The sequence below is a fragment of the Rhinatrema bivittatum genome, chromosome 2 (genome assembly GCF_901001135.1).
Source record: "Rhinatrema bivittatum chromosome 2, aRhiBiv1.1, whole genome shotgun sequence".
Lineage (NCBI taxonomy): Eukaryota > Metazoa > Chordata > Amphibia > Gymnophiona > Rhinatrematidae > Rhinatrema > Rhinatrema bivittatum.
In genome coordinates, this window is record NC_042616.1 from 410,559,571 (window position 1) to 410,574,213 (window position 14,643).

General features: G+C 50.6%; 1 protein-coding gene across 1 annotated transcript in view; it reads right to left on the minus strand.

Annotated features, from left to right (window-relative positions):
* Positions 1-14,643, minus strand: part of LOC115083308 (taste receptor type 1 member 1-like) — a 180,743-nt gene that overhangs the window by 139,208 nt on the left and 26,892 nt on the right. The window contains exons 6-7 of the mRNA XM_029587112.1: positions 12,538-12,664; positions 11,446-11,742 (exon numbers count right to left, since the gene is read on the minus strand). Coding sequence (XP_029442972.1) covers positions 11,446-11,742; positions 12,538-12,664 — 424 coding nt within the window. The remainder of the gene's footprint in view (positions 1-11,445; positions 11,743-12,537; positions 12,665-14,643) is intronic.

A 14,643-nucleotide genomic window follows, 5' to 3' on the forward strand; every position in this document is an offset into this window, starting at 1 on the left:
CACTAAAAGTCTGAGCCATGGAATTCATATTCTTATTGATAAATACTTTCACACACACACACCTGACAATAGATTTCTAAATAATCTGCTACAGCTGTTATACTTTTAATATTTTAAACTCAATTACTTCAAGCAGCTACCAATGCTAAACCTAATATATAGTTATGAAAGCATTTCAATTATACTTAAAGAGATCTCAAGTGGCAGTATCTCATAACTTACAAAGAACCATATACTAGTCTACTATAAAGACAGATATCTCATCATACATCACAGTATTCTGTGAGATGTTTTAAAACCCTCTGGAATGTTGTACCAAAATATTTCTACTTGAAAAAAGCTCAGAAAGGCAATGTACTTTTAAGATGGAACTAGGTTCAAACTAATTACAAATTCAATGATGAAGGAACCCTCTTTCCTTAAACTTATCAAACGCAGTAATTCATGACCATCATAATAGGCATCATTGTGTGGTAAAGTATACCTTTGTCACTCTGCCTTATGCTTAACTATAGGTCAGTCCATATTTTTAAGTGTTTTTGTTGCTTAATTCACCCCAGTGATATACTCCAAATTTCTAGCAATAATCTTGTTACATCAATTCAAGGTTACTTATGTTGAAAATTATGAACCAAACTTATCTGGATAATACGATGTTATTACTTCTTCTTAACCCACCATCGACTTTGAGCTTGATGCCATGCCAAGATACGCCATGCTGTGGAATATATTACGCCCTTGAAGAAGGACTCGATGCTAGTCCGAAACATTGTGCAATGTCGGGCATAGAACAGCAATATAGTGAATTCTCATATTGCTGACAATTTGAGGGCATCAAGCTCAAAGTCGATGGTGGTTAAGAAGAAGTAATAACATTGTATTATCCAGATAAGTTTGGTTCATAACTTTCAACATAAGTAACCTTGAATTGATGTAACACAAGATTATTGCTAGAAATTTGGAGTATATCACTGGGGTGAATTAAGCAACAAAAACACTTAAAAATATGGACTGACCTATGATTAAGCATAAGGCAGAGTGACAAAGGTATACTTTACCACACAATGATGCCTATTATGATGGTCATGAATTACTGCGTTTGATAAGTTTAAGAAAATAGGAAAGAGGGTTCCTTCATCATTGAATTTGTACCAAAATATTTACCATAATTGAGCAAATGCCTTATTAATCTGTATCAATAAAACAGATAAATATCTTTGAAGATTTCTTTTCCTTTCCTATGGCTCAACTATTTAGTTTTAGTCTTCCTCTGATGCTGACATTTGCTGAATCGAGTCCAGGGGCTCCTGACATTCATCCCCATTTCTTTACAAAGGAAGAACAGAAAAAAAAGACTGTTCTGGATAAAGAGATGTCTTGAAGGTGGTCACACCCTTTGGCTGACAGCTGGGATGTATCCTTAGCAGTGTGGAGAGGATAACTGGGTAGACAGGAGAAAAAGGCTATCCAGCCCTGTCATTTACTAAGCTATCATCATGTAAACATACACTCTGCATCCACAAATAAGATTGATACAATTGCCTACATGCTAGTAAAATACCTCACCTCAGGCACACACACAGAACCGACCTTCACCAAAGTACAGAAAGACCACACATTATAAATATGGAGATAGAAACTGGAATGGAAAACCAAAAAAAGCCACTCTGCATGCAGTGCAAACCTGGAGAAATGGAAAGAGAAATATAGCACCTAACAGTCCCAGGATCTGCAATAATGCACACAAACTAAGCCGCACAAAGTTACACCTGCATTATGGAACATATAACAACCCTATCTATGAAAAGGCAACACTACAAATATTAAATTAGGTCCTAAACACTAATACACCTCCTATTAGGAAAACAGAACAAGCCAAGCTGCTATAGAGCCCCACACAGAAATAACTGTAAAACTATATTAATAAATGTTTCAAAACAGCTGATGAACAGAATAACATCAAAAATTAAAACTCATAAAAATTATTAAACATTGTCCAAATATCAATAAAATATTTCAAAACAGCAGACACATCACATAATACTCAATAATTAAAATGGCAGTCAATCAAGAAAAATAAACTTAAAATGCCACTTTTACTTACCATCTCCAGCAACTCTCCTACTCCTTTCCCTTGAAAGCACATACCAGGAGCAGCAGCTCTGTCTCTCACACACACACCCCAGTCACCTCCCTGCCCAGTCTCTGTCTCACACACACCCCAGTCACCTCCCTGCCCAGTCTCTGTCTCACACAAACCCCAGTCACACCCCACACACACCCCAGTCACCCTCTCTGCCCAGTCTCTGTCTCACACACACCCCAGTCACATTCCTGCCCAGGCTCTGTCTCACACACACCCCAGTCACATTCCTGCCCAGGCTCTGTCTCACACACACCCCAGTCACACCCCAGTCACCCTCCCTGCCCAGTCTCTGTCTCACACACACCCCAGTCACCTCCCTGCCCAGTCTCTGTCTCACACACACCCCAGTCACACCCCACACACACCCCAGTCACCCTCCCTGCCCAGTCTCTGTCTCACACACACCCCAGTCACCTCCCTGCCCAGTCTCTGTCTCACACACACCCCAGTCACCTCCCTGCCCAGGCTCTGTCTCACACACACCCCAGTCACCCTCCCTGCCCAGTCTCTGTCTCACACACACACCCCAGTCACCCTCCCTGCCCAGGCTCTGTCTCACACACACCCCAGTCACCCTCCCTGCCCAGGCTCTGTCTCACACACACCCCAGTCACCCTCCCTGCCCAGTCTCTGTCTCACACACACCCCAGTCACCTCCCTGCCCAGGCTCTGTCTCACACACACCCCAGTCACACCCCACACACACCCCAGTCACCCTCCCTGCCCAGTCTCTGTCTCACACACACCCCAGTCACCCTCCCTGCCCAGTCTCTGTCTCACACACACCCCAGTCACCGCCCTGCCCAGGCTCTGTCACACACACCCCAGTCACCCTCCCTGCCCAGGCTCTGTCTCACACACACCCCAGTCACCCTCCCTGCCCAGGCTCTGTCTCACACACACCCCAGTCACCCTCCCTGCCCAGGCTCTGTCTCACACACACCCCAGTCACCCTCCCTGCCCAGGCTCTGTCTCACACACCCCCCAGTCACCCTCCCTGCCCAGGCTCTGTCTCACACACACCCCAGTCACACCCCACACACACCCCAGTCACACCCCACACACACCCCAGTCACCCTCCCTGCCCAGGCTCTGTCTCACACACACCCCAGTCACCCTCCCTGCCCAGGCTCTGTCTCACACACACCCCAGTCACACCCCACACACACCCCAGTCACCCTCCCTGCCCAGGCTCTGTCTCACACACACCCCAGTCACCTCCCTGCCCAGTCTCTGTCTCACACACATCCCAGTCACACCCCACACACACCCCAGTCACCCTCCCTGCCCAGGCTCTGTCTCACACACACCCCAGTCACCTCCCTGCCCTGCATTTCCAGCCCGTGGCTTGAACACTGCCACTCCTCCCACCCTGATGACCCCCTTCTTCCTGCCCCACCAGCCAATCAGAGGCTTCCTCCTTCCACTGGCAGGAAGAAGGCTTCCGATTGGCCCGCGGGGGCAGGTAGAAGGGAGGAGGTTTCCTATTGGCCCACGGGGGCAGGAAGAAGGGAGGAGGTTTCCCATTGGCCCACAGGGGCAGGAAGAAGATAGGAGGTTTCCCATTAGCCCACGGGAGCAGGAAGAAGATAGGAGGTTTCCCATTGTCCCGCGGGGGCAGGAAGAATGTAAAGGGAAGTATTACTGGGGCTGTGGGACACCGGGAGCCGCAACACACCAGCTGATTTTATTTTTTTTTCTCCCTTGGGTGCCTGCTGATGCTGCCTGCTTTTATTTGCTGCAGTGTCTTGCAAAGAAATTTGGGTGGGCCTGAATGGAAAGTGGGTGGGCCACTGCCCACCCAGGCCCACCCGTAGCTACGCCACTGAGCTAAAGTGCTCATTCATTCATCAACATCCCTTGCCGGTGCAGGATTTTTCTTTGTTACGAAGAAAGACAGATCTCTTAAGCTGTGTATCAATTACCACAGCTTAACTGCCATCACCCACAAAGATAAATATCCGATACCTCTAATCTCTGAGTTATTTGATAGATTACACAGAGCCTCTATTTTCAACAAATTGGATCTACGCAGAGCTTACAACTTGGTGCGTATTCGCCCCGATAACATCTGGATGACAGCTTTCAACACCAGGGATGGGCATTACGAATATCTGGTGATGCCCTTTGGCCTCTGTAATGCTCATGCAGTATTTCAACGAATGATTGATGAAATCTTCAGAGATCTGTTATATTTTAAGGTGGTGGCATATCTCGATGACATCCTTGTCTTCTCCAAGGATCTGTCTATATACTGCATCGATGTCCATATGGTTCTCCAAAATCTCCGTGAAAACCACATCTTTGCGAAATTGGATAAGTGCCTGTGTAGTCGATCAAATAACTCAGAGGCAGCGGATATTATTTGTGGGTTATGGCATTTAAGCCACGGTAATCGATACACGGCCTAAGGGATTCGTCTTTCTTTGTAACGAAGAAAAATCCTGCACCAGCAAAGGATGTTAAGGGACGAATGAACCATTTAGCTAGGTTCTCTTGGATGTACTCCGTCATAGCCTTAATCTCAGGAAGGGACAGAGGATAAGTACGCCCTTGAGGAGGCGTGGTCCCATGCAGAATTTCGATAGGGCAATCAAACCTCCAAAGAGGTGGTAGAAGGTCCTCCTTTTGCTTTGAAAAAACATCTTCAAAGTCTGTGTAGGGAGCTGGTATGCCTGAGACTAATCCAGTACCTGGTTCCTCGTCCCTGGCGGCGGTGGGCCGCCGGCTCCGTCCTCGGGTCACCCCCGGTGCCCCTGGCTCAGCTACTGATCCCTGTGCTCTGTGTCAGGCCTCTCCCTGTGGCCCGCGGGAGAGACGCCGCCGTCCAGCGCCACACCCCTCCCTAGGCACGCGCGTGCACATCCTCCAGCCTTATGAAGGGCCCATGGCAGGAACTTGGCTGTGGCCTAGGATGATGACATCAGCGGAGCTCCGGTGCTTAAGGCCGGGCTTCGCTCCTAAGGAATGCCTTTGCAACAGGTCTCCATGCTGGTCGTGTACTCGTTGCTTCCTGGTGATTCCTCCACGTTCCTGGTTCCTGATCCTCGTTGTCTCCTGTTCCGGTTCTCCTTGTTCCTGTGTTCCTGATTCCTATCTATTCTTGGACTGCCTTCTCGGATACGACTTATGCATTGCCTGACCACATCGTTGACTCTCTCCAAGCCCAGACCTCTGCATTGCCTGACTACGCTATTGACTCTCTCCAAGCCCAGATCTCTGCAATGCCTGACTATGCGATTGACTCTCTCTAAGCCCGGACCTCTGCATTGCCTGACTACGTCTTCAACTCTCTCCTCGTCCAGACCTCAGCCTGTCTTGCCACCGCTTGCTGATTGCCGCCAGCCCTAACTCCAGCCTGCCTCACGACACTTCTTTTGTCTATGTCCTGGACTTGGCCTATTCAGGCTTCGGCCTGTTCTTGTTCGGCGCCCTCTGTCTGAGTTTGATTCTATTGACGCCCGGGTCTCCGGGACTCTGCGTCATCCAGTACAGACTTCTCCATCCTACTGTTGCTGCCTCTGGGCTGACCTCTCGATCCTTCCATCAATGATGACATACGGAGGCCCACCTAAGCCCAGCCGGTCCCAGTACCCAAAGGCTCAACCCGTGGGGAACGAGGGCTGGTATTGGTGAAGCGCCAGCCGGCCTCCGTCCTTCAGCCCACTCCTCCTGCTGACGGTGGAGACCCATAGGAACCCTCCTACGGGTAGCATCAACCCCACTTCGGCCCAGGGGTCCACTTCCGGTGCAATATACATATCCTCAACAGCAACAACAATGGGGCTTCAGTCCTCCTACTTTCTCCAAGCATATCTTTAACAACACCACTAGGACTTCACTCCTCCTGTGTCCTCCTGAAATATTCCCAACATCAACACTGGCTCTTTAATCCTCATGCTGCCTCCTGATATGTCCCCAACTGCAACACTGGGGTTTTTACCCTCCTGTTATTTCCTGAAACAACCCAAATATAAAACTGGGGCCTGACTCAGTATATTTCTCCTGACATGTTACCAACAACAATAATTCTGCCTTCTTCCTCCCACTCCTTCCATTCAAATCCCTAACAACACTGGGGCTTTACTCATCATGCTTCTTCCTGTGGAAGGCACAACAAAAACAATGTCTTTGCTACTCCTGTTCATTCCTGATATGTCCTGAGCAACACTGGTGCTTCACTCATACAATTTTCTGACATTTCTCCAGAAACAGCACTGGGGTCTGACTCAATCTACTTCCTCCTAACATATCCCCTACAACAACACTGGGGCTTCATTACTCCTTTTTCCTCCCACAAATCCCCACGAACAACACTGGCCCTTCACTCCTCATGCTTCCTGATAGGTTCCCAACAACAATTCTGAAGTTTCACACTTCCTGCTCCTTTATGACATGTCCACACCAACAACATTGAGGCCTGACTCAGTCTACATCCTCCTGACATGTCCCCAACAACAACATTGCGGCTTGACTCCCACTCCTTCCTGACACGTCCCCAACAATAATACTGGGGCTTCATTCCTCCTGCTGATATTACTCTGAGTGGCTTCACTCCTCTTGCTCTTTTCCAACACATCCCCAACAACAACAAGATGGCTTCATTCTTCGATATGTCTCCAAAAACAACTCTGGGGCCGGATTCACCCTAATTTCTCAGGAGAAATCCCCAACAACAACATTGTGGCTTCGCTCCTCCTGTTTTCTCCTGGGGCTTCACTCTAACAACAAAACCTGGGCATGATTTAATCTACGTCCTTCTGACACATCCATAACAACAACATTTTGGCTTCATTCCTCCTGTTTTCTCCTGGGGCTACACTCTTCCTGATTCCTCCTGACTCATCTCTAACAACAAAACTTGGGCTTGATTTAGTCTACGTCCTTCTGACACATCCATAACAACAACATTTTGGCTTCATTCCCCCTGATTTTTCCTGACACATCCCCCAAAACAACACCCGGGCTTCACTCTTCCTGCTCCTTTCTTACACATCCCCAACAGCCACACTGGAACTGACTCAGCCTTCTTCTTCTTGACACATCCCCAAAAACAATGCTGGGGCTTCATTCCTGATTCTCCTGATATGTCCCCAACAACAACACTAGGGCTTATTCATTTCTCCTCCTCCTTCCTGACACATCCTCAAAAACAACATTAGGGCTTCACTTCTTCTGCTTCCTCCTGATACGTCTCAAACAAAAAAACTGGAGCTTTACACATCCTGCTCATTCCTGACTTATCCCCAAAAAATAATCTTGGATCTTCACTTCATGCGCTTTGCTGATTCATCCCCAACAACAGTACTGGAGTTTCACTCCTCCTGCTTTTTCCTTATACTTCCCAAACAACAACACTGGGCCTTTACTCCTCCTGTTCCTTCTTGTTATATCCCCAATAACAACACGGGGGTTTCACTTTTCCATCTCCTTCCTGACACATCCCCAGCAACAACAGTGAGGCTTCACTCCTTCTGTTTCCTCCTGACATGTTCCTAATAACAACACTGGGGCCTGACTCAGCCTAGTTCCCCTGAAACATTCCAAACAACAACATCGGGACTTCACTCCTTCTGTTTCTTCCTGATGCATCACCAACAACAACATTGGAGCTTTACTCCTGCTCGTTCCTCACATATCCCCAACAGCATCAACACTGGGGTTCTACTCATGCTTCCTTCCTGATACATCTCCAATGACAACACTGTGTCTTGACTCAGTCTACTTCCTCCTGGCACATCCCCAACAAAAACACTGGGGCTTCACTCCTCTTGCTCCTTCCTAACACATCCCCAAGAACAACACTGAGGCTCCATTACTCCTGCGTCTTCTGGACATGTTCGCAAGAACAACACTGGGCTTAACTCCTCCTGCTGCTTCATGACACATCTTCAACAACAAAACTGGGTCCTGACTCAGCCTACTTCCTCCTGACATGTCTCCAGCAACAACACTAGATATTCATTCCTACTGAAATATCCCCAACAACAACACTGGGGTTTCAATCCTCCTGATTTTCTGCAAGGTCAGGTGGGTCTTGTACCCGGCTGGCCAACGTAATATGGTGCCAGGCCTTTCCCTGTCAAGCCGGGGTTACAGTTTGGGGAAGCTGCGGCTGCCTGTATCTGGGCTCGTGCTGCAGGAGTAGGCAAGGGAGGGGGGTGTGAGGAGGTTTATTTTCAAATCTCGGGTTTCCTAGGGAACCGATTGGTTCCTTTGTAGCCGGGGCAGTTGGGAGTGGGAGGAGTTGTGGGCGGATTCTGTTATTCAGCAGGCATTTGCTGCTTACCTGCCGTGCACCTGGATGTCGATAGGCCTAGCTCCTGCTGTTTTTAAGTCTCAGCTTACTGGTGGCCATGGCGTCGGAGGAGGCAGCGATGCCTGCAGGAGAGGAATCCCTGGCAGCTCCGGGTGAGTCCGATGACGTCGGGGTTGGCTGGGTTGGCAGGGCTGGTGCGATCACGGCATGTTCAGAGATGGTTGGTCTGGGGCAGAATGTCCCTGCGGGCCCAGTGAGCTCAGGTGGTGCTGGGAGAGCCTTGCAGCCAAAATCGCGAGGTGGGAGGGCCTCAGCCCGACGGAGGAAAGCTGGAGCACCGGCAGTTTCCCCGAGGCCTGAAGCTGTGCTCAAACACGCCCCTTCTCCTCCCCCTCCCACGAGTACAGGAAGCTCCTGCACTGTTCTCGGCTCTTGCGAGGTTTCTGCTCCTTCCCTCACTGCTGTTAATGCTGTGGTTGTAGGCACTGAGCTGTCCTGTGCTGAAGCTGGGGGAAGCATAGCACATCCTGCTTTTATTCAGCCTACTCCAGAGGAGACCCGCTGTGAAGAAAATCCAGTTCCCAGGGGGATGGGGGGGCTGATGGGACAGGACCCCAGGTCCTTCGGGAACCGGGAAGTACGGAGGGATTTCAGTGGTCCCTTCTGGTGGGGTTCAGCAGGGCAGAGGGGTGGTGATCCTTTGAGAGCATCTGATCCTAGTGGGGCGTCATGGCAGGACTGGGGTAGTGATTGGCTGGGATCGGGAGGTGCGTTAGATTATGGTTGGGGGCCTGGTGAAAATTGGGGCCCTTTCATTCCACCGTGGGGCGAGGGGATTCCCCCTGCTGGGTACGGGGGTCCTCAGGAGAGGTCTTGGGATGACAGGCTTTTTTGATGCCCCCTCGGGGGGGCTCTGCGGGCTCCTGGAGAGGGGTTCCGGTGTCGCCATTTTTTCCATGGGTTCCAGGCAATGGCCCTCCTTCCCGGGGGACCCTGCTAGTGGCCTTACAGTTCCGGTGTCTCCCAGGCCTTTGGCTGCTGCTGTTCCTTCTTTTTCACAGGCTTATGCTGCCGGCGGTTCAAGAGATTGCCCGGGCCCTTCGCGGCACGAAGGCTGGCGTGGTGATCCGGTTTCAGCTGCAGCGTTTACATCTGGCGGCCGTTTCCCTGTTCCCAGTGAAGCGGATCCTTATAACAGTTTTCGAGCTCCAAACCTCGATGGTGCAGATCCTAGCAGCATTCCCCGGATCTCAACATCTACTGCGATGGGTACTTCTAACAGAGCCCGGGGATCAAATACCGCTGGTATTCGCGTGGACAGCAGACCATCCGGTGAGAATGAGGTTGATCTAGGGGATTCGGCTACACCTCAGAGTGGTGCGCTAGTCCAATCAGGGGATCCTGGTTCCTCAGAACCGCGGGTAGTGGCCCAAAGTGAGGTTCCAGGGCAGTCGGCTCCGAGGTCCTCAGAGCATAAAAAACATGAGAAGTCGAGGCACAAGAAGAAGCGCACTCGGTCCAGCTCCTCCTCTTCCTCTTCCTTTTCGTCCTCTTCTACCTCTTCTGGTCCCTCGTTGGTAGGTACTGGTGAGAAGAGTCGGGTGGGAGAGCAGGGACAGGCGAGGGGTGCGCCTGTGCTAGTTAGTCTTTCTGAGTTGTGGGAGGATGTGCCCAAGTCGCTGCGTAAGAAGATCAGGCAGCACAGGTACATTGATATTTTTCAGTTGTTAGAGGGTCGTAGGAGGAAGAGCAAGGAGAAGAAAAGAAGGAGGGGGGTGGATAAATTTCAGGGTACTCAGTGGAGGGTGGCTCGAAATGTGCTTAACTGGATCTGCTCATTCCTTCGTTTAGCTAGTGTTGTGGGCCATCATGACTAGACTCAGTATGGTCCCATGCTGGCGTATGCGGAAGCTATTCTGGCAGCCAGCCGGTCGTATGAGGGCTGGTCATGGCTCAATTATGATGAGCACTTTAGAGACCAGATGGTGGAGAATAAATTTATGGTTTAGGGGCAGCAGGGATGATGGATTGTGGTTGACACAGATGTGTGCCAAAGTTGGGCCGGCAGGCGGGGGGGAAGGTATCGGTTCATCTGGGGTATCGGGTGGTCGGCCCTTTCAGATGGGACCTGCTCCGGCAGGGTGCAGTCGAGTCGGGTCCAGTTTCCCAGATGTGTGCTGGAAGTTCAACCGGTCGGCATGTAACTTCCCTGACTGCAAATTCAAGCATGCTTGCTCCAACTGCGGGTTGGGCCATCCCACCCTCAAGTGTTCTAAGCGATACAGTGTTGGGAGTAGCAGTGGTCCCGGGGCAAAAGGCCCCCAGAAGTGACGTATGGGAGTTGGCTCCTACCCCTATCCGCCTGGTAGCTATGGCAGTATGGCTGGGTAGGTATCCCAAGGTGGAGGCTGCATTACTTTTGTCTCAGGGTTTTGCGTATGGTTTCCATATCCCCTTCGAGGGTCCTATTGGGGTGGTTGGGGGACAGAATTGCCTGTCCGATCACAAACTGGCTCATGTAGCCTCCAAAGTGCAGCAGGAGATCGACTTGGGCAGGATGGCGGGTCCTTTTCAGGTTCCCCCCTTTGGGGACTTGGTCCTCTCACCACTTTCGGTGGTACCCAAAAAGGAATCGGGTAAGTTTCGTTTGATCCACAACCTGTCGTTTCCTGAGGGTAACTCAGTCAATGACTACATCCCCAAGAATCTTTGCACGGTGAGATACGCTTCTTTTCAGTCAGCGGTGTCGTGGTTAGGCGCTGCAGTGTGGGGGCCTTGATGGCGAAGGTGGATATCGAGTCGGCCTTTCGATTGCTGCCAATACATCCTGAATTGTTTCCGTTGCTGGGCTTTCGCTTCCGGGACTCGTTTTACTTTGACAAATGTCTGCCTATGGGGTGTTCCATCGCCTGTGCCTATTTTGAAACATTTAGTTCTTTTGTGCATTGGGTGATGGCAGAGCGGGCTGAAGCGGCGAACATTGTGCATTATCTGGATGATTTCCTTTTTGTGGGGGACTCGTCTTCGCCGACTTGCTTACATCTGTTGAATTGTTTCCGGAGCATGGCCGCGGAATTCGGCATCCCGTTAGCAGAGGACAAGATGGAAGATCCTTGTACACATATTGTTTTCTTGGGCACCGAGTTGGACTCTGTTGACATGATCTCTCGGTTGCTGGCAGACAAGGTGGCAGTTATGAGGGATTTGGTATCCAGGGCACTGCGGGCCAGGAAGGTGACACTGAGGCAGATGCAATCCCTGGTGGGTAGCTTGAATTTCGCTTGCCGTGTGATACCTATGGCTAGGGTATTTTTGAGGAAGCTGAGTGCTAGTATGGCTGGTTTGCGGAAAAGTGTTCATTGTATTCGCATTACGGGGAGGCTGAAAGAAGATCTTTGGATCTGGGATCGTTTCCTATCGGATTTTAATGGTTCTTTATTGTGGCAGGATGATTCCGTGTCCAGTCACGACTTAGAACTATTTACGGATGCAGCTGGGTCCGTCGGTTTCGGTGCTTATTTTCAGGGTGCCTGGTGCGCGGCAACTTGGCCTAAGGATTGGAAGGAGACGGGGGTCACCAAGAACATCACATTTCTCGAGCTGTTCCCCATTGTAGTGGCAGTGTTCCTATGGGGATTGCAATTTCAAGACAGGAGAGTAGTGTTTTGGTGTGACAACCAGGGAGTAGTGGATGTCATTAACAGGCGATCTGCAAAGTGTGTATTAGTCTCTGACCTGTTGCGGGAGTTCATATTGCGCTGTATGGGCTTAAATATCACTGTTTGGGCTAGGCATGTGCCTGGGGTTTCTAATGCCATTGCTGATTCTCTTTCTCGTTGCAAGTGGTCCTTGTTTCGGGAGCTCATACCGGAAGCGGATCAGCAGGGAGCTTCAGTGACGCATTTCCTTTGGAGTTTCGGTTCCCAGAGGCATGGAAGTTGCTCCGAGCATCCCTAGCTCCATCCACCTGGAGCAGTTATGTGGCATCTGCTAACAAGGTGGTGTCTTTTCTGGCTGGTTTGGTTTGGACAGGGGGTCCTGTATCAGATGAGTACATAGTACAATTTATTGAATGTGCCAAGGTGAGTGGGGCTTCCCGGGCGGCAGTGAGTAGGCAACTGTCCGGATTCACCTTCTTTATGAGGGCTCATGGCTGGGGCTTTCCAGTAGGGAGATTCCTGGTTCGGCGGTTGCTGCTGGGATGGGCCCGTGGTTCCATGGTGGTCCCAGATAAATGTCTCCCGATTACTCATGAGATCCTGAAAAAATTGTGGGAGGCATTGCTTACTACTTGTAATACTAAATACGAGTGTTGCTTGTTTCGGCTCGTGTTTGTGTTAGCCTTTTTTGGCACTTTTTGCATCAGCGAGCTGGTGGCAAGAGCTTCTCAGGGGTCCGAGGCCTCCGGCCTCTTACATAGGAATGTGAGTATAAGGGAGGATTCGGTGACCTTGGTTATTCACAGGTCCAAGACCGATCAGGCGGGTAAAGGGTCGCAAGTGGTGCTTCATCCAGTTCCAGGATTACAGACCTGTCCGGTGGCGAATGAATTGGCTTTCGTGAGAATTCGTCCAGAGGGAGAGGTTCATTTTCTGGTGCACAGCGACCTGCAGCCTCTGACGAAGTTCCAGTTCGAGGCAGTTCTGCGGATGTGCTTGATTTCACTGGGGTTGGATGCCTCGCGGTTCGGGACTCATTCCTTCTGGATTGGGGCGGCGACATCCGCAGCAAACTCAGGTTTGTCTGGGGGAGTGATCCAGAGGATTGGTAGGTGGAAGTCGGCTGCTTTCACTGGATATGTGCGGCCCAGTAATTCCTAACTTGTCCAAGATATTAATTTCTCTCTCTTTGCAGGTGCTGCACAGCGGGGGACTGTGGTGTGGATTTTGAGACATTCCTACATTGCTTGGGCCTATTCCCACGCTTGTGTGACATATGGGTCACATTTGGACATGGAGGGTTGAGGGGTGCACATTTGCTGGATGGGGCATCGGGGGATGCATTGGCGGGAGTTGTTGCCTTGGCTGCGGGAGGGGCTCAACCGTCTCATCGCACCAAATATCTTAGTCATTCACTTGGGTAGGAACGATTGGGGCAAAATGTCTGGTCGCAGGTTTGTCGGCATGGTGCGCAAGGACCTGTTGACAGTCTCCTGTTGGTTCCCAGACGCTGTTATTTGCTGGACTGACATTATTCCAAGGCCTGCTTTGCTTACACATAAGATTTGGCGCCGGTGTCGGACCAAGGCGAACCAGCAGATTGGTTCCTGGGTTTTCATATCTGCCACAACTGGGTTTGGGACCTAGAGGCTGGATACTTTAAGGGAGATGGAGTTCACTTATCTTTCATGGGTTTGAATTTGTTTTTAAACATGCTGCAGGAGGCCTTGGAATATGTATTGAGTGGGGATCCTGGCCGCACCTTTGGGGGTCGCAGGTAAATTACCAGCGCCTGTGGCGGGTAGCCAGAGCCGATTGGGGGAGTATGCAATTGTTAAAAGTGTCTGACTTGACAGGTGTCAGGTCAGTAGTTCCTAACTGAACAACTGGGTGCAGTTGTTGTTGGTGCGACTCCTTGCTTGGGCGGTGGCGGGGGTCGACGTGGTCAGTCCCTTACTCGGCGGCGGCAGGAGTCGTGGGGGGCATGTTCGTGATGTGACTGCATACAGGTTGGGATAGCCTCTGATTGCCTGTCTTGCTGGTCCTTGGCTGATGGGTGGGGGGTGGGGGTGGGGAATTGATTGTTACAGTGAGCTGGCTCGGGCTCCGGGATGTTTGTGAATAAAAGCTGCGGCCTGTTGATCCCAACTTGTATTTTGTGTATTTATTGGTTGTAAAGGGACGGGCGCGGGCAGAAGCGTCTGTCCTGGCTGCCCATATTATGCAAGGTCAGGTGGGTCTTGTACCCGGCTGGCCAACGTAATATGGTGCCAGGCCTTTCCTTGTCAAGCCGGGGTTACAGTTGGGGGAAGCTGCGGCTGCCTGTATCTGGGCTCGTGCTGCAGGAGTAGGCAAGGGAGGGGGTGTGTGAGGAGGTTTATTTTCAAACCTCGGGATTCCTAGGGAACCGATTGGTTCCTTTGTAGCCGGGGCAGTTGGGAGTGGGAGGAGTTATGGGTGGATTCTGTTATTCGGCAGGCATTTGCTGCTTACCTGCCGTGCGCCTGGACGTCGATACCCGCCCGTCCGGCCCTATGTTTTGGTCTCTGTTATGGTTTGGGGGTTTGGCTTTGTTGCAG